The sequence below is a fragment of the Vigna unguiculata genome, chromosome 3 (assembly GCF_004118075.2).
Source record: "Vigna unguiculata cultivar IT97K-499-35 chromosome 3, ASM411807v1, whole genome shotgun sequence".
Classification (NCBI taxonomy): Eukaryota; Viridiplantae; Streptophyta; class Magnoliopsida; order Fabales; family Fabaceae; genus Vigna; species Vigna unguiculata.
In genome coordinates, this window is record NC_040281.1 from 1655384 (window position 1) to 1678055 (window position 22672).

Genomic DNA, 22672 nt, shown 5'->3' on the forward strand with positions numbered 1-22672 from the left:
CATATGCATCACATCTCAAATCCATACCTCTGATCATCACCACCCCAATGAGTCTAGGGCCTCGTCTCATATTAATATCAGGTTCCTTTAGTACCAAACCTCTCATTCATTTCATATGCCAATAACATACCCAACCCATCATATGAAATTCATGAATCATGTCAAACATGCCGCATGCTCCATTATATATATATCACTCATCATACCATCATACTCAACCAAAATAGATCACTCGGGAAACATCCAACATCCAAATCACAGCATTGTCTCGCCCAGCATCTCGCTCAGGCTGAGGGGTCTCGCTCAGGCGAAGCAGTCTCGCTCAGGCGAGTCCCCCTCCGCTCAGGCGAGGCTCGAAACAAGGAAAACAGGAACTACTGCGGGATCTCGCCTGAGCGAGTGGTTCGCTCGCTCAAAAGTTGAGCGAGTCGTCTGGGCGACTTTTCGTGCGATCTGGCCAAGGTGAGCCCTTGTTTGTCTCGCCTAGGCGAGATTGGGTCGCCTGGGCGAGATTTACAGATCTCGTCGCTGTTTCACCTGTAACCGCCATGTTTTCTGATCAAATAACACATGCAAAGCTATTCTCACGCATCAAAACGAAGGATTAACTCATACAAGCAGCAACCAACGCAAACACAGACCGAAACGACTGGAAACCAAGAACTCTAACTTCCCGTACCTGGAAATCAAGCTAGCAAACGCTCTAACCCGTACAAAGAAGGTAGAACTGCCCCTAGGGCGGTCAGCAGCTGAACTGAACGGCAGAATAAAAGAAAGGAGCGGGTTATTACGAAACCCTAACGATACAGCGAACATAAACCATGAAAGGAAGGAGCATGAGCTGAGGAGTGACTTACGTGAGTAGGAACCGAGTTTGAGCTAGCTCGAAGTGCACCTTAGGGCAAACCCTAGCAGAGCGTTCTGTGAGGGGTATGGAGAGTGACGGCGACTGGATTTCTGCAAGAGTGAGGTTGAGTGAGGAATTAGGGCAGACCTAAGGACTTTTATGCGTTGGGCCGGCCTTAGGCTCACTTACAAGAGCAGCCCACTAATCTTTAGGGCAGAAAAAAATGGGGCCTTACACTAAAACTTTAATTTCTTTCAAAATTCTTTTTCAAAACAACATATTTTTTCTTCAAACATTCCAAATTCTTGAAAAAAAAAACAAACTACTCTCTCAAAAATGTCTTGTTCGAACAGACTCTAAGAGTTTGAATTCGTATTAGTAGAAATCAATATCAAAACGTACTTGCTTAAGTGCAACAGGTAAAAGAAATGGTAGGGACGAAATGAGAAAGAAAGTGATTACATCTTCTATCACACAAAATTTTATACTTTGTTTCCTAACTAAAATTATCTGAGAAATAATTTAAATTAAGTATTATTTGTTACGGATTTTTTTCCCCGGATAAGAAACTCATTCTCTGGTAATGTGACAAAAGCAAAGCACTCACCAAACCAATCACTTAATAAAAAAAAAACCTGAAACGACATTCATGTGGCTTGCTTTTAATTATTCGTGTGTCGTTTTGACGTTTCCTTTCTCAAAAGGAATAGTATTAGATTTTAAACAATTTTTAAAGGTGCGTTTTTTCAAAGATGAAAATGTATCTGCTTGTATATATTTAAGTTTGCAATACATTGCACGAATAAGGAAAGATCAATTAATCAATTTAAGAATAGTGGCATTTTAGCACACGTGGATAAGATGTTAAATGTGATCTAAGCTACAAGCATCACAATTTTTAGAAGATCGCATATACATATAAAAAATAACATGCACTTAACCACTAATAGTCTCTATGCAATTTCTTCCTAATTATTATACCTATCCTTGGAGATTATATTGGTGTAAGCGTGGGCATATTACTAGTATCTACGCATAATATAGAATAAAACAAAATGTAAAACCCTTATATGATATACTTCAGTTCATCTTTAAGCCAACGTATTCAAAAGTGTTGGTAGTCAGAAAAGAAATCTTTAATTTATAAAAGTGATTATCTTTGAAGGTGTTTATCTTACTATTAAAAAACAACTTTCTACATAGTTTCTTAAACAACTCAACAATCTCTAAATTTAAAGAAATGGATAGTTTCTGAATTTTAAAGAAAAACCATTTTTACAAGCTCAAAAGTGTACATAGGTCACCCTAATATAGGTTACGTGTCGATCATATACGTCCAGATTCGATATAAAATTAATATTTAATGAGATACAACTCAAATAAGTCTCAAGATTATGGTACAATATGTTACTCGGTCATAAATTGAGCAAGTGTTATTTAATCATGACAATATTTGTGTTGTTAATGAATCTTCTCATATTAAAAATCTTGATGGTGGTGTGTCAGTGATATTTGATTCCTTGACTAGTATAACTTCTTTTGAGGATGTCACTCATATTGTTAATAGTTTGTAGGGTTTATAACAATTAAATTCAACTCATAATAGTTTAGCGACAGTTCCTAGTTCTTTGACATTTAAGGAAACTTGTTTTGTAGAGAAAATAAAAATAACATCGAAATGGGCTAATATGATTGATGTAAGAAAATGTTATGATCCTAAAGAGGATGATAAGCCGATTCAAACTAGAAGGAAACCTGATAAGGGTAGTCCAAAGAAAGTTAATACTAAATCTTCCAAAGCAAAAAAATTTAAAAAACTGAAGATCCTTTTTTAGCGTGAAAAGATTGACTAATGATAAAATTTTTGATATGTTGAATTTGTCTTTTGTTGGAAGTCCCACATCGAAGAGATGAGGTCAATTCACAATATAGAAGTGGGTGCAATCCTCACCTTACAAGCTGGTTTTGTGAGATTGAGTTAAGTTTAAAGTCCACTTCTAACATGGTATCAGAGCCATGTTAGAGTCTATCCTAGCGAACTTTCTTAGACATTCTATTCCACCCGATAACGGACCACCCACTAATTTCTTGTCCCACGCACGAGATAAATATACCTCAGCGTGAGGGGGTGTGTTGGAAGTCTCACATCGATTAGAGATAAGGCCAATTCACAATATATAAGTGGCTGTAATCCTCGGGGTGTGTTGGAAGTCTCACATCGACTAGAGATAAGGCCAATTTACAATATATAAGTGGGTGCAATCCTCGTCTTATAAACCGGTTTTGTGAGGTTCAATTAGGCTTAAAACTCACTTCTAACATCTTTTTCCATATATATATATATATATATATATATATATATATATATATATATATGGAATTCAAAGTATAATGATTCTCTCGTGAAAAAAAAATCATATTTTTTTATAATAGTTTTTTTTCTTATATGTGCAATGTAATTTGATCATGGATTTGGTGTGAACTTTATGTTTTTTTTAATAAGATTTTCATGTAATGAAAGTAATGTCTAGCATAAACTTATTAGAAGATAAATCTCGAAGTAATTATAGAAATTAAGAAGTCTAAAAGAAACTATAAATTTTCAAACTCATTTTTCCTAGGAGAATCTTAAAGTTAAGTTCGAAAGAAAGAAAAAACTCATAAATCATAATTATTAAAACTAAAAATATATTTGAATTATATTTAAATCATTCAAAAGGAGCAATTTTGATAAAACCCACTTATAATTTTATGAACGTTTGAAATCAGTTTATAAAATTTACATTTGAAATATTCTAATTCAAAATATTTAATGTAAACAATTATTTAAAATTCAAACAATTTATATATATATATATATATATATATATATATATTTGTAACTTGTCAGAAATTTTAAAACTTATAGTTTATAACTATATAATATAGGAAATATTATATTATATTGTAATATATCTATAAATTATTTACACCTAGATCAACTTTGTGTAAGTGATAATCTATTATATTGCTACACCTAAAGTTAATATGTGAAAATGAATCTGACCACTTAAACAATGAGAGCCCTAATAAATTATAAATTTTGAGACATCATGATTATTATCTATACCGCAAACCAATAAACAAGTTTTCCTATCCCCGTATGAAAATCTTCATTTAATATCTTTACCAATATAACCATATATGTTTAACACTCATTTATATTTCATAAGACTAAATTGAAATACTCGATAAACATTATTACGCATAATTCCAATAAATGATATTATAGTTCTAAAATAATATAAATAATACTAAATCTTATGGAGTGATCATAAACACCCATAATGGACTGTGCATTTAGGTATACGAATGCAAGATTGACGACGTCATTTAAAAAGTTTATCTTGATTAAAGGACACAAATTAGAAAAGTGTCTCAAGAACCTTTTCATCTACCAATAATGTCATTCCAGTAACCTGGTATGAATGAAGAGATAAAGTTTTGTTTTTTTTTCTTATAAAAGTGAGGTGAGAGGAGGGACAGATAATGGATTTGTATTCTCTTTTAATAAAATTTAACATATTAATAATTAACATTTTGTTTGTGATATGAGAAAACTGGACGGAGAATATCTTCTTCCTTTTCCTCTTTACTTCAAGCCTTTCCATGAATTCGAATTAATCTACTAGGAACAAGTTAAGAAACAAATGGAATGGGGTAAATCAGGAGTGAAGAGTTAGAACAATCAAATGAATTTGGAAAAATTTGTAAATCATGAGTCTAACCAAGATAAGAGAACTATCCATGAAATTGTTTTTTAGTTTATATGTTTCTCTATTATTTATGTGTTAAATATGTTTTTAGTTTTTAACCTTTGACTTAAAATTTGAATTTGTCATTGTCTGAAATTTTGATATATTTTAGTCCCTAAACTTTCAAAATGAATGAATATAGTTTTTCAAACTTAATTGCATAAATTTTTTTTGAGTTGTCAAATATATTTACCACCAAATATTGAATAGGAAATATGTCAAACTGTATAAACAACTTCAATACTAATATGAAACGCGTTTGACATGTCAGAAAAATTTAACATAATTAAATTAAAATGACTATATTCATTCATTTTTTTAAATTTAGGAGCAAATTTATCGAAGTTTTAGATAAGAATAAATTTCAATTTTAGATCAAAATTCATGAACTAAAAACATTTTTAACTCATTATTTATTATATTATTGTATAATATATATATATATATATATATATATAATTGTTTTTATTTCTTTAAATGTTTAAATTTTTTATAATTTAATCATAATTACAATTGTATGTGTTTTCCAATGTAAGTATATTGTTTAAGGGGAATTCATCTTTAATTTTATTTTTTAACTTTATTTTATAATCTTATTTTGATCATCTTTGTTAAGAAAATGAATTTTTTGTTGTAACTAAAAAATAAAAAAGACTTAAAAAATAAAATTAAGTGATCAATTAATTAAGATCGCTGGTTTTTTATTATTGTTAAAAATGGACATAAATTGATAAATTTTGAAAATTTGAATACCAATTAAGAGCATCATCAATAAATGTTGAAGTAAATTTTTTTAAATTAATCTTCCCGATGAAAGTAAAACAAATATCTTAATAAATATTAAATTAGTAACTAATAAATTTGTTAAAAAAATTAAAGTATACACACATTATAAAATTAGAGTATAAAATTCTCACACGAAAGATTACCTCCTCCTTCATTAAATAAATAAATAATATATTCTTAGACACACATGCTTCCATGAGAATCTTTATCACAAATTTTAATGCGATCGATGCAAATCAATAGTCAACATAAACCATTTATGCGATTATTCATGTAATAACAATTAAAGTAATTTTTAATACAATTATTAAATTTTATATATTTCAGACAAACATTCCTTAAACCGCATTTTAATGTTCCCAACAAACAAAATAAGCTTTTAATTCTTGAGCTAAGGCTACCCTGTCGAGCAGATGCTTGGAAATAATTACATTCGGTGTTCATGCACGTGAATTATTGGAAAAAATTTAAAATATAGACAAAACAAATTAAAAGAAGATGTCATGTCATCTATGATCTACCTGTTCAATATCCGTGAAATTTCTGAGTAATCGGTAAAATATTTTTTATTGTTAAATTTTGATAATTTTTTTGTGTTATTTTTTCATTGGTTTTTTATTTTTTATTTTTAATATTTAAAAATTACTTAGTAAATAACGTATCATTTTATAAGAAAAAATTATCAAAATTTAATAATCAATATTATTGTCCTCTCAAATATATAATAATAGAAAAATGAAACAGAAAAAGTATAAAAAATAAATAAACACGAATTACGTAAATAAAAAAAATCTGAAGTAACCGCAGTAAAAAGAATATAACTTTTTAAAAAGTGAAAAAGAATATAACTTTTAAGCATATAAAGATATTTATAAGTAATAGACACATAGTTTAGCTAGTGTGGGGTTTGTCTTTCTTAGCACATACCCTATTCCCAAATCTTGGTTATAGGTGCGGTGTCGTTTCTTGGTAACACACACATGACACAACCTCCTTTTTCTACACTCAGTCCCACACTTTTTCATTTATTTTCCCGAGAAACAAATTCTTGTCCTTACCTTACCCTCTTTCTCATTTAAAAATTAAATAAACTATAAAGTAAGAAAAAATCAAGTTTTATTTTCTTTTACAAATTAGTTTAGTTTGTTGTTTTTTTAATCACGTGTAAACAAAATTATTTAAACATATGTAAAATATCTCCGTGGTATAGTCTTACGTTTAATTATTTAAATAATATATTTAAATAAATTTATATATTGGATTCCCCCTCCCACTTAATAATTGTCTTTTTAGTAGTACACGTTTAACTTTTCCTTTCAACTATGTGCTTTTTTTTCTCATCTCTATACCGTGTACATATGTATAATTAAAAAAAAAAAAGGAAGACATTGACCTAGCTTTTACGTCATCTATATATGTATGTCCTTCTTTAACATGTATTTTGATTATTTCAGCAATCACATTTGTGATCAACATAGCCAAAACTTATTTCATACCAAAGAGTGCACGCAAGTTTTTAAGTCAAATATATGTTCTATTATTAGCAACAACAAATAAATGGGAAAAATATTGTTATAAAATAATTGCTATTTTCACCCCTCTAAGAGTCGTGTATTTTTGTATACTTGATCGCTTAAAAATAGCTCACTCCACTTAACTATTGTTCTATTCACATTATGAAAATTGAACTTCAATTATATACTCAAACGGCTTAAGTTATTAGTCATTAGTGTCATAACTTATAAGTAAAAGTTGCAATTTAAACACGTGAGTAAAAGTAATTGCTAATAATCTACTACAATTACTTTCTACAATCCATGATCATTAATTAGAGTGTTAATATCGGGGTGCTTTGTCTTTTCCCGTCACGTAACCAAAGAATTATTGTTAATATGAATCCGCGTGATGAGCATGATGTTCTTAGACAATATCATAATTAGCAAATCCTACTCATAACTCTAAATTATTTGTGTAACACATTAAAACGACAATATTGAAACTTGGAATGTGGTTTTTGAAACCCAATATTTATCCATAAAAAAACTTGAAAAGAGTGTGTTTTTTAAAAAATTTTAAAAAATGGTCATCGGATTCCTCATCACATGCTTCGGAATTCCTTTAAAATTAGGTCATTATTATGCCTCTTGAAGATGATCCCAAGACGGTTTAGTTAACACATAACAAGAATATGAAAATATAAATAAAAATGTAGGTTAATAGGATGTCCCAAAAGCTAACCCTTCCCTAGTCCTACTTTCCTTTCTAAATGTAGAGAACAACCCTACAATGGAGAGAAAGGTAAAGTGCAATTTCAATATCTAAAAACTTTGTTATTTTCTTAGGCTAGAAATAAAAGAAGCACACGAGATGATATTGTGATATGCATCATTTCAATTGTGATTTGAGTTCCACTACACATCAATTGTACCACCTCTTTTTTCTCTTTTCTTTTTTTTATTTAGGTGTGATAGTTAGGTTTGGCGCAATTGATGAAAGAATAATATAGTCTTGTTTAATTTTTTTTAAGTTTGATTTCGTACACCCCTAATTAGCTCAACATATAAGTTATATATAAATGATAAAAATGAATATTTAGTTTTCAGAAACTAATGCACGTGAATATCTTGGAGGAAAATAGTGAAGTGTTGAGTAACTTTAAAAATGTGGGAAGGAATAATGTTGGCAGAGAAGCAAAAGGCATGCAGGATCCCAGTTGATTATAAATAAAAGCTTCAATCATTCTGAGTAAGAAATTGATACTCATATTTCTATAGTTTATACATACTTACTTTAAATACAAATTCCAATGCCCTATGCACAATGTTTTCTTACAACCCTACTATCTTTACTTATTTTGTCTTTTCGTATATCTTGTGGAAAATAATTCACACTATCTATTTTTTAATTGCACCCTCCATCACTACATCTATTTTTAAATCATCTACATACATTAACAATGCTCATTTTCCTCGTTGCTTTTTCTCTACCCTCTCATGTGTCAAAAGTGAAACTCTCATCAAAGAGAAACAAAGTCAAACACTCAAGAATTAATTAATTAACAATCTTACTTTAACTAATCTTTTGTCACACTTGTATAATTCACTCACTCATCCACTTCTAACCTCCGTTTCTCCAACCATGAAGCATAAAAAGATAAGAACATACAAAAATTAATTTAATGCTTATTACTTAATTCACTGAAAGTGGTTAAGTAATTTTTTTCACCTGATATTAACGATCAATAATAAACTTGATAAATATTTCATGCCAATATTATAAGAAAGTATTTTAATTAATTATGTTGGTGAGGATTCAATATTCTGTTAACAATCAGATTGTTGGGTTCGATTTCTACCACTAACCAATTTAGTTTAGAAAAGAAAGTGGTATTGGGTCTTTCGATGATTATCGGAGAGATTTAACACTAATGAGACATGAGTCTAATTCACATATAAGATATTGGTATCATTCTCAGCCCAAAACCTTAAGACAATGAGTTTATAAGTCTTCATCTTTATATGGTGCTCAACTTTCTCATTTTTACTCGATGTAAGACTTAAACGCAAATTTGAATTTTCACAGAAGATTGTGATTAACTCCCTTATTAACAAAAACTAACATCTAATAATTATCGATAAAAAAATATTAAAATGATAGATATCTTCGTTTAGTTTGAGGGGTTCGGTGACGATATCATTATTTTTTAATTATTTCTCACAATCGTTTTCAAGATAGAGGAAACAAAAATCCGTAATTTGATCTTAAGAATTAAGATATCTTAGAAGTTGAATCAAGGGGTCAACTCAGTGTCTGAGGGCATAATTCTAAATTCTAAAACAATTATAAAAATGGAATCAGATGTACTGTTGAAACCTACTACTGTCTAACAAAAAGTTGTGAAAAGGATAGTTTCGACACTGATTGATTCACAATAATGAAGAATTTGTAAGCCAAAATCAGTTTATTCAAAATTTTAAATTCAAAACAAATAATTAATAATGTAACTAGACATTTAAATCGATTTAAAATTTATGAAATGACGCACCTACCTCGCATGTGTACAATTTAACGTTTATATAGTTTATCTATTTAATAAAACATAATACCAATACATATATGTCTTCAATAATATTAACGGATGATAATGTTATAACATACCAGACTTAATCCTAAAGTAAAGTTAAGGATCAAAAGAGTTTCACAGGTGACTTTTAATTAAAGCATGTCTTTTGAAAGATTTTGAGTTTATACTGGTGTGACAATGCCCATGGAGCAAAAGAAAGGGAAAACTTTTAAAAATTATTATCTTTGTGAATCATTACTTCTGAAATTAAATAATGAATATTTATTTTGATGAAATTATCATCTAGGGGTTTACTTCACAAATTCTTAATTAAATTTTTAATTTATAGTTAAAAGTTAAACCTACCTTCCTAATCCTTTGTGTACATATGCAATTTCAAACAATTTAATTATGAACATTATACGCGAATTACCTACAATTATCATACAAATTGTCAGTGTTGATATTCCAAAAAATATAAAACATCTATACTATTTCCAACTCATTTAATCAAATTGAAGTATTAAAAAAATTACCGCAATAAAATTTCCCCAGCAAATCTAATTAGAAAAATATTATAATTACTCTCAGTTGAAATACCTTATGTCAAATTTGATCTATTAAGTGAATTTATCAAATTCGTTAAACGCATCAAGATCTGTCCAAGATATAAAATTTGGATGAATCATGGTTCTGTAAATGGCATATATTAGGAAGATTATGCAAAAATAACAAATTCTTTAAAATCTTTCCAAAACAAATTTCAATTTCAAACTACTTGATTAAGTTATTCCAAGAAGTTTAAAAATGCATAAAATAACACACAAAGTATGGTTTGCATAATGACACTAATGTCATTTAATATAATCATGTTAAACCCAAATTCAGAGATGTAAAACCAATAAAAACACCAACAATTCCAAATTAAATTCAATTATAAATTGTATATTAAAAACATAAAAAGCATTTACACATCATAATTTTAAATTAAATTGTTTTATTTACCTCATTAGGATAGTTAAAGTACTATGTAAAAGAGAGACGAAAACTCTCAAGGTAGGTATCACTAAAAATGCTAGGATCAAACGCTTACTATATTATACCAAATAATTATGGTCATTAGTTAGGATGCAATTCTTTTTACTTAAGAGTGTAGGTAGTAGACTAAACACACTTGGATTGTGACTTGGCCCACCTACCTCTGCCACGGGACAATTGTACAACCTATAATAATCTTTTTCTCAACAATTGTCCTACTTAGAATTTCACTTAGATTGTGACTTGTTCCACCTGACTTCCGCCATGAAAAAATTGTGCAACAAAAAAAATACAAAAAAACAATGGCATTAATTGAGAGCAATATCTCTCCACAAGAGACAGAAGTGATACTGAAAACATTTGCAATTTAGGAGTAATGAAATTTTAGACAAAAACAATTACTGTAAATTCAGTTCTGATGGGATAAAATTACTTTATATTTAATTATTTTTTAATTATAATGGTTTTCTCTTAAAAAAAAATACGAGAAACAAAATAAAAGAATGAAGACAGAAATTTGAAAGAAAGTTAGAGGGAGAAAATGGGCCAAGGCCCATGGACTGTCACAATTATACCCAAAAATTAAACTAATAAAGATGAAAATATATTTCTTTTACAGTGAAAAAGGTTCATATTTTTCATCATTCTTACCATTACTTTAAATATTTATTTTCTCACTTTTATTTTTCGTAGTATGAAATAAACTAATCAAGTTTCTATATTTTCTTTTCATTTACTGTTTCACGTGTGTAGCCTAATTTTGATCAATTTCAACATACACTTTGGACATTGCATATTGTTCGGTTTTTTAACCAAATTAATGTATTTTTTTAATTTATCAAAATACATAAAATTTTAAAGAATTACGAATATGAGAAAATCGTGCCATTTGTCATGATTTTATTATGTTTAAGTCGTGTTAAATTAATATGACTAATATAAAATATTTTTTAAACTGAAATTTGTGTTAAAACGGTATAACTTTAATTTATATTTATACAGTTTTATCTTTAAAAACATTAGATAAGTTTATCTAAATATAACTTTTTCACAATGAAATTGTATAACTTAACGTGACTTGTCCATATTTATAAAAACAAAATTAGCTTTGATTAAAAAAAAAAAGTTTAAACTTGTCATTTGTTTTATGTGAGAATACATTGAGAAGGTGAAGTATAAAGTAGTAATATATAGACTCATTATCACGAGTGTTAAATCTGTTTTCTCCATTAAACCTATTAGTCTAAAAGACTTTAAAAATTATTATCTATGCTTCAATAATTTCATTCCAACCAATACTAGTCGAACCACACGCTTTACAATAATGGTAATCTAGATTATAAAAACACCAATGAAGGTTTATGTAATTAATTAATAAGGATTATATTGGTGTTCTAGAAAGACAAAAGTTTCAATTTTGCCAGTGATGTAACTCGTGAAAATCTCGTTAAGTATCTGTGCCAGTGCTTATTAACTCGTGCGAGGCATTGCTTAACACAATTTGTTTCAGACTCAATTTATTATAATTTATTGAAATAAAAATATTTAAAAAATAAAAAAGGTGGAAAGAGATCGACCTGAAAAAGTAGTTAAGGAGGTGAGATAGGCGGTTTGTGGGCCCGGGTTGGCTGTAATAGTCCGAAAAGAGTTCTATACAAAGGGAACTCCTTTCTATTTGGGCTTTTCAATATTTGACAGTGAGCTAAAGTTTTTGGACACAACTACTCAATCCTAGTGCTGTGGGCCCAATCCCGGGCCCACTTTGTCTTCTTTCCGATACACATAAAGCAAAAAGCCAAAAATTACACCTCTCTTTTTCCCTCTCCTTTTTTTAAAGAGTAAATCTCCCTATTCCAAAATCAACATCGGGTCCATACTATAATTATTTCTCTTGCTTTTTCCTTTTTTTACTCGTAAATTCACACAGCCACAAATTTTTAATATTCTATCATTGCTTTTAAACATGCTAATTAATTACCACGTCATGCTCACGTCACTCGTGACATTGACAATCTCTCACCAACCCTACCCTTAATCACTCAATATAAAATATCGAGGATAAACTAAGTTTTTGTTAAACGTCATCAATAAAGAGGTATACGTATACATGTACGTACGTGTTTGCATGCACTTTATACATACGTACGTGTTTTGAACTTTATACGGTCGTTTTCTCTTCTTGCGACTTACGTGATATTGGGAAATATACGTATAAGAACCTTTTAATTAACATTGGTAAAGGCAATATATAGCATCGTTAAACCCGTGCACTGGGTTTTCGGATTTAATCATCTTTTGTTGAATGGAACCACTTTTATTTCATTGTGGAAAAAGCTATAAAACGACAACAAAAGTAGACATTGTAAAGCAGACATTTTATTGAAGGTTAAAACTGTTGAAATAGTTAGTAACTTGACGAAGCAAGTGGTGGGTTAATAAAAACATGTGCTTCTTCAAAAGGAAGGAAAACGTGAAATAAATTTTATGTACTAGTCAACTTAACACAAACCATTCAACTCACAGAAATTTCAGACTTGAATTTATTATTATTGGCATATTTGAATTAGGAAAAAGGAAGTAAAAGGAAGAAAGGAAAAAAAAAAGTAAAATAAAAGTGTAGAAAGTGTAAAGATTTTGTTGGCTGTTTGACATGAAATAAATTAATTTTAATCATATATTATGTCAAGGTGACATAAATGTTAATCATACAACTGATTAATTATATTGAATAAAAATACCTATATTTCCTATTTAGCATAATTATGTCGTGACACTTAAAAACATTATTTTTTAAAAATGAAGTTTCTCACAATCAATTATAAAAAAGAAGAAGATAAAATATGGTTGAACTTATAGCTTTTACAAAAAGAAATTAAAAAATTAAAAAAAAACGTAAAGTTTTATTTTTCTTCCGAAGAAGTTTTTCCTATGAATTGTTCTTCGTTACAAGTGAATGAACATGACTGGTGTATGTGACATTTTGTTGCAAAGAAGTTAGTCGTTTTCATTGAATCACATGTTTTGAGGCATCACTCCTTCATTTCAATTTGCTTCCGTTCCTTGCTTCTCATTGTACAGTAGCAAAATGATAAATTAACCATTTGCTTGTATTTGATTTTTTTTTTTTTTTATGATTAGTTTTTCATTTCTGAAATTTTTATTTAATTTTGTAATTAAATTTATCATGTTTAAGTTAGACTAATTTCTTATTCTTTATTATTTTTTATCTTAAAATCGAAAATAAATTTGTTTTTTTTTCTATTTAGATAATCATGAATAAATGATGATATGTTGCAAAAATAAGCCGTGCCTAAAGAAATGCTTTTGTTTTGGAAAACTCATTCTGGAAAAATGGTTTCAGAAAGTATTATATACATTTCAGAAAACTTATTTAAGAGGTCCAATTTTTTTAAAAAAAAAAAACTTGTTCTTTAAAACATTTTATAAGTTTTAAAAATCCTATTCCATTAATCTTGTTCCAAAAATTAAGAAATTTTGTTTCAGAAATTATATTCTGAAATTTTTAAAAAATTTGTTCCAGAAAATTTCAAAAATAAATAATCCAAAATAAATAATCTTGAATCCTTCTTTTTATGGTCACGTGAAAATTTGGGGTGCACAAAGAAATTGTAGGGCAAGAACAAAAGGCCCTAAAGGAGCCGCCAATGTCATAATTTGGCCCAGTTCAATTGGATCTGTCAAGTCTAGAATTAAGCCGAAAATATGTTTCCACCAAACCGATCCAGACCCGAAACATTTCAAGTCGGATCGCCTCCGATAATGTTCTGTTTGTGAGAGAGACACAGTACAGGTGATTCTGATTTCCGTCCCAAGAAGAAAACCCTTCTTGCAGAAAAAACCCAACACCATTTTGTGTATTTCTTTTCCCATATTTGTCTTTTTTTTTTTTTTTTTTATCTCTCTCTCACAGATAATAAAATGCAAAAATTAGCAATTTTCCGAGCTACGAGGTGGCTATGTAGGAGCTTCTCGGGCATTTCTTCAAACCCATTGCGGGTGTGTGTCGTTGGAAGTGGCCCTGCTGGTTTCTACACTGCCGAGAAGGTAAACCCTAATCTTTAGGCTTTCAATGTGAAAATGGATAACTGTAACCGAATGGGTTCTTTGTAGATGTTGAAGGCGCACCAACAAGCACAAGTTGATATCATTGACAGGTTGCCCACACCTTTTGGGTTGGTTCGCTCTGGTGTTGCACCCGATCACCCTGAAACAAAGGTCCACATTCTTGTTTCTTGCACCGTTTTTCTATTTCAAAATTCACTAGCACTGGTGTTTTTCATAATGTATGTGATGTTAATGGGATCTTTTTTGCCTGCAACGGAGTGGGGAAGAAAAAGAAGTTGTTAGTTATATTATGTTATAGCTATTTAGATGTTTTGGTTTTGTAGTAGTGAAAAAAGAAATGGTGTAAAATCCTCATGCCACAGTAGTTCCTAAAATTAAAAATTTTCCGCCTAGTCCCTGATCAAACCGAATTTGTGCAATCGCGAGAATCATGTGTTCACACACAGTCAGTAGGTTGGATCTTTTGGATGAAGAATGGGCAACTCAAATCTTCTATGTGTGTTAGTTCGATTTACTAAATTAATATAAGCTGTTCAATCTTTTTCCATTGGTTCCAATACGCCGATTGCATAAATGTTTAATTCTAATCACTGCAGATATTTGGATATGTGATGGCTATATATTTGGTGTTGTGATTGTGAGGGATTAATTTGTCTGGTGTATGTGGACTTATATGGCTATGATTTGTGATTCTTAGGGACTAGAATGGGGCTTTTGCTAGGAACTACTGTTCCAGATGACAAATTTTTTAAGGATGAATTTTGAGGTTTACTTGAAGAAATATTTCAAAACATTATTTTTTATTTTTATGGTGTTGTGGATTTCACTATTTTCTTTGGTGAGAGTAACACCATTGAGCTTAGTTTACCAGAAAACTTGCAACAGATTGTCATCAACCAGTTTTCAAGGGTGGCACAACAAGAACGATGCTCATTTTTGGGTAATGTGACCCTTGGATCAAGCGTTTCTCTCTCTGAATTACGTGAGCTGTATCATGTGGTGAGGCTCTAATTCTTGATTCTTTGTGTTAATGGTAACAAAGTGTAGATATTGGTCATTTGTACCATCGTTTCAATAATCAGTTTCTGAAGTTGGGCAGGTTGTCCTTGCATATGGCGCTGAAAGTGATAGAAGTCTTGGTATTCCTGGGGAGGTAACTTCGATTTATTACTTTCGTTCCTGAATTTGCTAGAGTTTTTGGTGTTCTAATGGCATAAGCAATATCTTAATGTTCATTTATTATGTGATGGCTATGCTAGCTGATAGTTTGAGTCACTCCTATTTCAATGATTTTTAATATTCTTCTCCTTCTCAGAACTTGAAAGGGATACATTCTGCTAGGGAGTTTGTTTGGTGGTATAATGGGCACCCAGATGGACAAAATCTTGAGCCAGACCTAAAGAGCACTGATTCAGCTGTAATCCTTGGTCAGGTACCTTTACCTATCGTGTCCTACCATTCCAAAGCTGTATTAGTTTCTTTCTAGAAAAAAGACAATCTAATGAATGTTTAGACTAAAAAGCATACTTGTGATGTGAAAATGGATTTTCTATAGATATAATTTTAACTTGGATTTAAAGTTTTTATTTAATTTCAGGGAAATGTTGCTTTAGATGTTGCAAGGATTCTTTTACGACCTACCACTGAGTTAGCAACAACTGATATTGCCAGTCATGCTTTGGCTACCCTAGAGGAGAGCTCTATCAGGTTCTTAGTTGCATTAGTTGAAGTAACCAGATAGTCTCATTGGCATCTCGTATGTTGCCTTCTGTAATATAAGCAATATTTCAGGGTGGTTTATTTGGTTGGAAGACGTGGTCCAGCACAAGCAGCTTGTACTGCAAAAGAACTACGTGAAATTCTTGGTAACTTCTGCATCGACTCTTATACCTAGTTAGTTTAGCGATCTGGTTTTCTTGTTCACATTTGTTAGATACTTTGATTTGGTTTTGATTTTGGTTTTTTCCTATGGAACTGTTTTGAAAAATGGTTATGCCTCCGCTATGTGATGTACTACATAATGCTTTAGACTTCAAAGTTTCCTTTGTAAACTAATACTTTCTTAATTTGTATCCCTAGTAATTACCTTGCTTGTTCGCTTCCAACTTCCCATTGATTTATGCGAGTTCAGTCCCTTACTGATTTCTTCCAAATACTTACGAGTGCTTCTTACTCATGCACCTGTTTCTAGTTACTCATAGGCCTTTAATTTCAAACCATTTACAACCTGAGGACTCGGTCTGAAATGAAATGGAGCCCTTATCATCACTTTTTTCTTACAATCTGACATGTTGTAATTGGTTTCTCATCTTGATCTGTATTAGTGCCGATTACTTCCTACTAATTTATTAATTGTCATATACTAAGAGTTACATGCTATTTCATGATGGAAACTGAAGCTTTAAGGTCTATTTTACAGGTATTCATAATGTTGATATTTTAATTCAGGAATCTGATCTACTTTTAACCCCAGTTGATGAGGTATAAGATGAATCTACTTTTAGTTCTTTAATCACTGTTTTCAATCATCTTCACCCAAAAGCATGGAGGACTAGGATTCCCTTAGTACCATATGTTTTCTAAATTCCTATTTTTCTTATCTAAATTAAGAATATTAATATTTGTATTTTGATAATAAAATAATGTTGATTCCTTTTCACTGATGTTATCTTATATCTGTGTTGATGCTGTCAACTGGGAAAGGAAGAACTTAAGAGTAACCGAATACAGAGAAGAGTTCACGAGTTGCTATCTAAGGCTGCTAAAGCAAAACCTAAGCATACCAGTTTGAACCAGCGTGAACTCCGTTTCATCTTCTTCCGTAAGCCAAATGATTTTCAGGAGTCGAAAGAGAGAGCTGGCCATGTTTCTGGGGTGCACTTTGAGAAGACGGTTCTTCAGGGTAATTTTTGTTTGTCCAAATATTTACTTTTTACTTTGAAGTTAGAGCTCTATAGTATTGGCGACAAAGTAATATATAAAGTTGTAAGTTGTACAGTACTGGGCTTTCGTAAAATGCTTAATATAAGCCATTTTTAAAGCTTTGCTATATACTAGTACATTTAAGTCCATAGTAGTCTATTGTGCAATGGATTACTTGTGATTTCTGATTCAGCTAATTATTGCAGGTGTTAGCCACGGCAAACAGATTGCCATTGGAACTGGAGAGTTTGAAGATATAAAATGCGGGTATCATCTTATTTATGATTACTAATTGTCATTGCTTGACATGAAATCTTTTCTGATGGTAGCATTATAATCAAAGATCCATGTTTTTTGATAATCTATATACATCATAAAGAAATTGTTATTATACTCTTTAAATGACTGATTGCAGCCTCTCAAGATTTTTATTCATCTATTGTTGTCACACAATGTTGAGAGTAATAGTATGGTGCAACTGGCTGGCTTTTTGTAGGATGGTACTTAAGAGCATTGGTTACAAATCAGTACCGGTTGATGGCTTACCTTTTGATCATAAGAAAGGTGAATGAGTAATCGATGCTCTCAATCAATTCAGTTCTCATCTAATTCTTTGTTAATCGATGTTACATATTCTTTGGTGAAGTATTCACGTTTAAAACAGTGTTTATTAAAAAATGACTAATTCTAGAAGAAATCACCTTGTTTTTAAAGGTGAAAACAAAAAATGTAATAGAAACATTTTCCCATACCAAACTTCCCCAAACCGTTGGAAACAAATGATGTAGTTTTGTCGATCCTATGGTTTCAATTGGGAAATGAAATGAAAACAAATAGCATTTACAATACTTTCTTATTCTTAGGCTTAGAAGAAGTTTACACTCTCCTGAAAATAGTCTTCAGTGTATTTTTCTTGGTTTTTCATGGCATGATTTTGTAATTACACTATTGTGTTTCACTTGTCTAGTTGTGTTTTTTACGGGTGTTCCTTGACAGATAAGTAAATGGATTGTTGCTCTTGTGTTGATGTATTTTTATTTTCTACATTCTTCTCATTGTAGCTATAGGACTAAGATTTTGGCGGATTCCCAACTTTCCTGGTTTGTGTCTCTCCTGTTTTATAAAAAACATTTAGATGGAACTTTTTCAGACATGCCGAGAAACATGATGTGTGGATGTATGTAAACGTGTGATCTGACAGGAGCTCATAGTTGTGTATATATGATGGTTACCTTTCAGGTATAGTTCCAAATGATAGAGGTAGAGTGTTGAGTGACCCTTCAGATCCCAGAGTCCCTGAAAAGGGCTTGTATGTTTGTGGCTGGCTGAAGAGAGGACCAACTGGCATTATTGCCACAAACCTGTATTGTGCGGAAGAAACTGTATGTATCTTATTCTTTTCTATCATACATATTATTCCCATACCAGTTAAACTTACAGAAGTAGCAAGATGATAGTGAAATCAATTATAGTAAAATGTCTTGGTAATTGTTATACTTGTGCAATAAATTACTTACGTAAGTTTTGTATTTTGTACTCATTTTGACTTGATAGGTTTCAAGCATATCCGAAGACCTTGAAAAAGGAGGGTTGATTTCGTCATCAGCCCTGCGAAAACCAGGCAGGGACGGACTTCTCCAGCTTCTGCATGATAGAAATGTCAGAATAGTTTCATTCGGTGATTGGGAAAAGATAGACTCTGAAGAAAGGAGGCTTGGAAGTTTAAGGAACAAGCCTAGGGAAAAACTTGCCACCTGGGATGAACTATATAAAGCTACCTCATAATTAATCAATTATTTCACATGATACTTCATTATTTTATGCTTCATAAACATCTTTTCGTACCCGAAGAACGGTAAAATACACGAAGAAGCTATAAACTTTTAGGTGAAGTCATCCCTGTGTCTGTTGTAATGCCCTCAATTATTTCTTAAAATTTTTGAATCCCTTTGAAGAGTTCTTTAGTTTTAATTTTAGTATGTAAGTGAATAATACAAAATTTAATTTCCCAATTGAACACGTTTGAACTACAATATGTTGATGTATTTCATGAAGCTCTCTGAAACGGGTTTCTGATGATTCCCTTAGTAAGAGAGGCTGCTAAGTCCACGAGAGTGTTTGTGCTACGTATCAGCTTAAATAGAAAAAGAAACACTGCTTTCAATATAGCTTATTACTAAGAATTTAATAGGCATGTCTTCTGTAAAAGCTTATCAATCAGAAATTATCCTTATTATGAATTACCATAAGGTTTATGATTGAATACAAATAGTATGAAAAATCTGTCGGTCTATCTTTTATTTCTTCCTTTACTTCTTTTTAAATGGAATTTCAATTCACAATGATAAAATTGTTGTCTTGCTCACACACCTGATTGTTAATGTGAATACATAAGTTTAATTTATGTCATGAGAAGGAATAAAGTCCTTATTACATTTATTTTTTTATGCTTTCTTCCCATATTTTATTGTGTCAAACATCATAATTTTTTAAAGTAGAAAAAATGATTAGTTCCACCTGCAAATCAAAATTTTCAGTGTTTCCATTTTTGGTATATTATAAAGATATTAATTTAGTGTGGCTTGAAGGTAGTAGCCATAGCTATTTGTCTCAAAAGTCAAATTAGCACTTGCTACAATTTCTTTATACGTTCAACTCACTGCTCAAGTCGTCTCAAAGTCTTCCAACACAGAATGCTCAAAGTCTTCCACACTCCACAATCACATCATTATGTGTCATTCAATGCTTTTCAAATATTCTTTACCTTTCAATGAAAAATGGCTTATAATAATGGTGGATGTTGCTTCCCAATTCAGAGTACTAGAATTGCAACAATACCCAAAATGGTTAAAATTAGGACTGTGGTTAACGAAGGAAATATAGGAATATTTCACTTTTCTGATGATCACGTTTCACTTTTATAACTTTCTAAACTTCAAAACTGTGTGCTCGATTTGTTGGGCTCTTATGAATTATAAGTTAACTCAAATAATATATTTAATGTGAATTTTAACTCAGTATCGTGAGAATATATTTGTGCGTTATATTTTTGTATATTATTTATCTCGTTTATCTATAACATTTGAAACTCTCATTTTAATACTTGGTTTACTTGTAATGTTTCTTTGAAACGTGACCATACATCATAGACTCTTAATTAAAATTTATTTAGTTTACCCATAAGTCCCTCACCTCTATGGTACTTTTCAAATACGATGTCAATTGTTAGGTTCTTGAACAAGATAAATACATTGTATCAAGATATGTTTCATGTTGATCATCTATATCTAGAAGTCCTTCTCACTAGACAATTGTAAATGTCAAACTTAATAATCATGTCTTTAATCCTTATTAACTTTCTTTTCTTATTTTTCAAGACAATGTTTATTACCCGATTCATTTCTCAGTAACAAGAAAAATAATTTTACTGGATCCATAATACATATGAATACAATATATATATATATATATATATATATATATATATATATATATATATATATATATTAATTTAATGTAACTTTTAACATTAGTATGTTCATGTATTTTAAATATAGGCTTACTAGTTTAACTAGTGACCTAAAAACTCACTAACTTTATCAAATTGATATCTAGGAAATATTATTTCAATCCATCAACAATATAACATGTTACATTCTTTTAGTAATAATATTAAGATTATTCAATAATAAAATGGTGAAATAAAAATTGTTACATGTTCAATTTCGAGACTTTTCATAAGACAATTTTTTAAGGTAGAGAAATAAAAAGGAAAAAAAGTTCTATGATAAATTGTTGATAACATTATCCTACTTTAATTTCATAGTTGATTATTGATACGATCTTATCCAATAGTATGATCGTTTCTGGATATGAATCCTTAAGAAGCACAACAAAAATAAATCAGAAAAGAACAAAGAATAAAATAGGGGTAAAAGACATCACAATTTAACAAATTGATAAGTCAGGTATAGATTCGTCACAAAAATATTAATTTTTAATAATTATCAGAATTTTAATCCAAAAAATAAGAGAATTCTCTCTCAAATAATGCAAATGCATATAATATGACTCTCTTTATATCAATTTTTGGTACCTCTATATATAGATACATAAATTTAAGAAAACATATAAACCCTATAAGACTTGAATCCAAAAACATAAAACATAAAATAATCTCTAAATGAAAGCTCAAAAAGATAAAAACATAACCAATTTCTAAAAGAAAGTCTAAAACATAAAAACACGTAACTAATTTCTAAAAAGAAAATTCAAAATCACAAAAAATAAACTATAAGTCATACCATAATATCTCTAAAAGTAAAAAGTTAAATATGTAGAGTGAAGCTAATGTAACTGAAATTTAAGGAAATAAAATAAAATTATACATGGAAATACGTGATTTCCATTAAGAAACAAAAACAAAGATAGAAAAACATCAGAACCAAAAGCTTGTAGCACAAAATTCTTATCTCAAAAACAGGTTTCCAAACACCGCTTAGCAACATAGATAACTTTTTAAAATCTTAACATTTTTTTTTATAATTTTAATTTTCGTGGACTGCTAATTTTGTTTCTTTTCATAAATCTTATAATTTCATTCCTTTTGTTTTTGAGACCCGACCAGCAGTATAGAGCCTTGATCCTATGTAAGAAAATAGGTGCGTTGTGATGACTCATTTTGTGTTATGTGCATACGTCCCACACTCATTGGGTTGCCACTAAAGCTCTCTTTTCGGCACAACCGGTATTAGTGGATGCGATCAGCTCTGTCATAATACGTGTGCCTGTGAGAAAATAGAGAAAAAAAAAATAAAAATTACGCTAAAAAGGAACTTAATTAGTTTAATTTTTATTAGTATTTATATTATCTTTCGATTATTTATTACTATAATAAAAAGGAAAATTATTTATCATAAATATTTTATAATCGGTAAATGTTATTGAGAGGGTAACAAGAATTAGTTTCAGGATTCTTACTCTTTAATATAAACATATATTGCAAGATAACTTAAATAATTACATATGATTGGAGAAATGTTGTAATAAATAAGCTAAATAACGAAAATCGAGATAGTTTGAAATATATATAAATATATATATATATATATATATATATATATATATATATATATA

General features: G+C 30.0%; 1 protein-coding gene across 3 annotated transcripts; it reads left to right on the forward strand.

Moving 5' to 3' along the window:
* The first annotated feature begins 14290 nt into the window (after nt 1-14290).
* LOC114175841 (NADPH:adrenodoxin oxidoreductase, mitochondrial) lies at nt 14291-19342 on the forward strand. Of its 3 annotated transcripts, XM_028060669.1 has the most exons (14): nt 14321-14339; nt 14481-14593; nt 14660-14764; nt 15500-15613; nt 15714-15767; nt 15930-16046; nt 16212-16321; nt 16406-16479; nt 17034-17095; nt 17318-17516; nt 17743-17803; nt 18033-18100; nt 18776-18918; nt 19091-19342. In XM_028060669.1, exons 3-14 carry the CDS (start codon nt 14660-14662, stop codon nt 19319-19321), a joined length of 1338 nt encoding a protein of 445 aa, XP_027916470.1. In that variant the 5' UTR covers nt 14321-14339; nt 14481-14593; the 3' UTR covers nt 19322-19342. The 3 variants fall into 3 exon arrangements, with proteins under 3 accessions (XP_027916469.1, XP_027916468.1, XP_027916470.1); XM_028060667.1 differs by having other exon boundaries at nt 14292-14593; XM_028060668.1 differs by lacking the exon at nt 17034-17095 and having other exon boundaries at nt 14291-14593; nt 17322-17516.
* The last annotated feature ends 3330 nt before the right edge of the window (nt 19343-22672 follow it).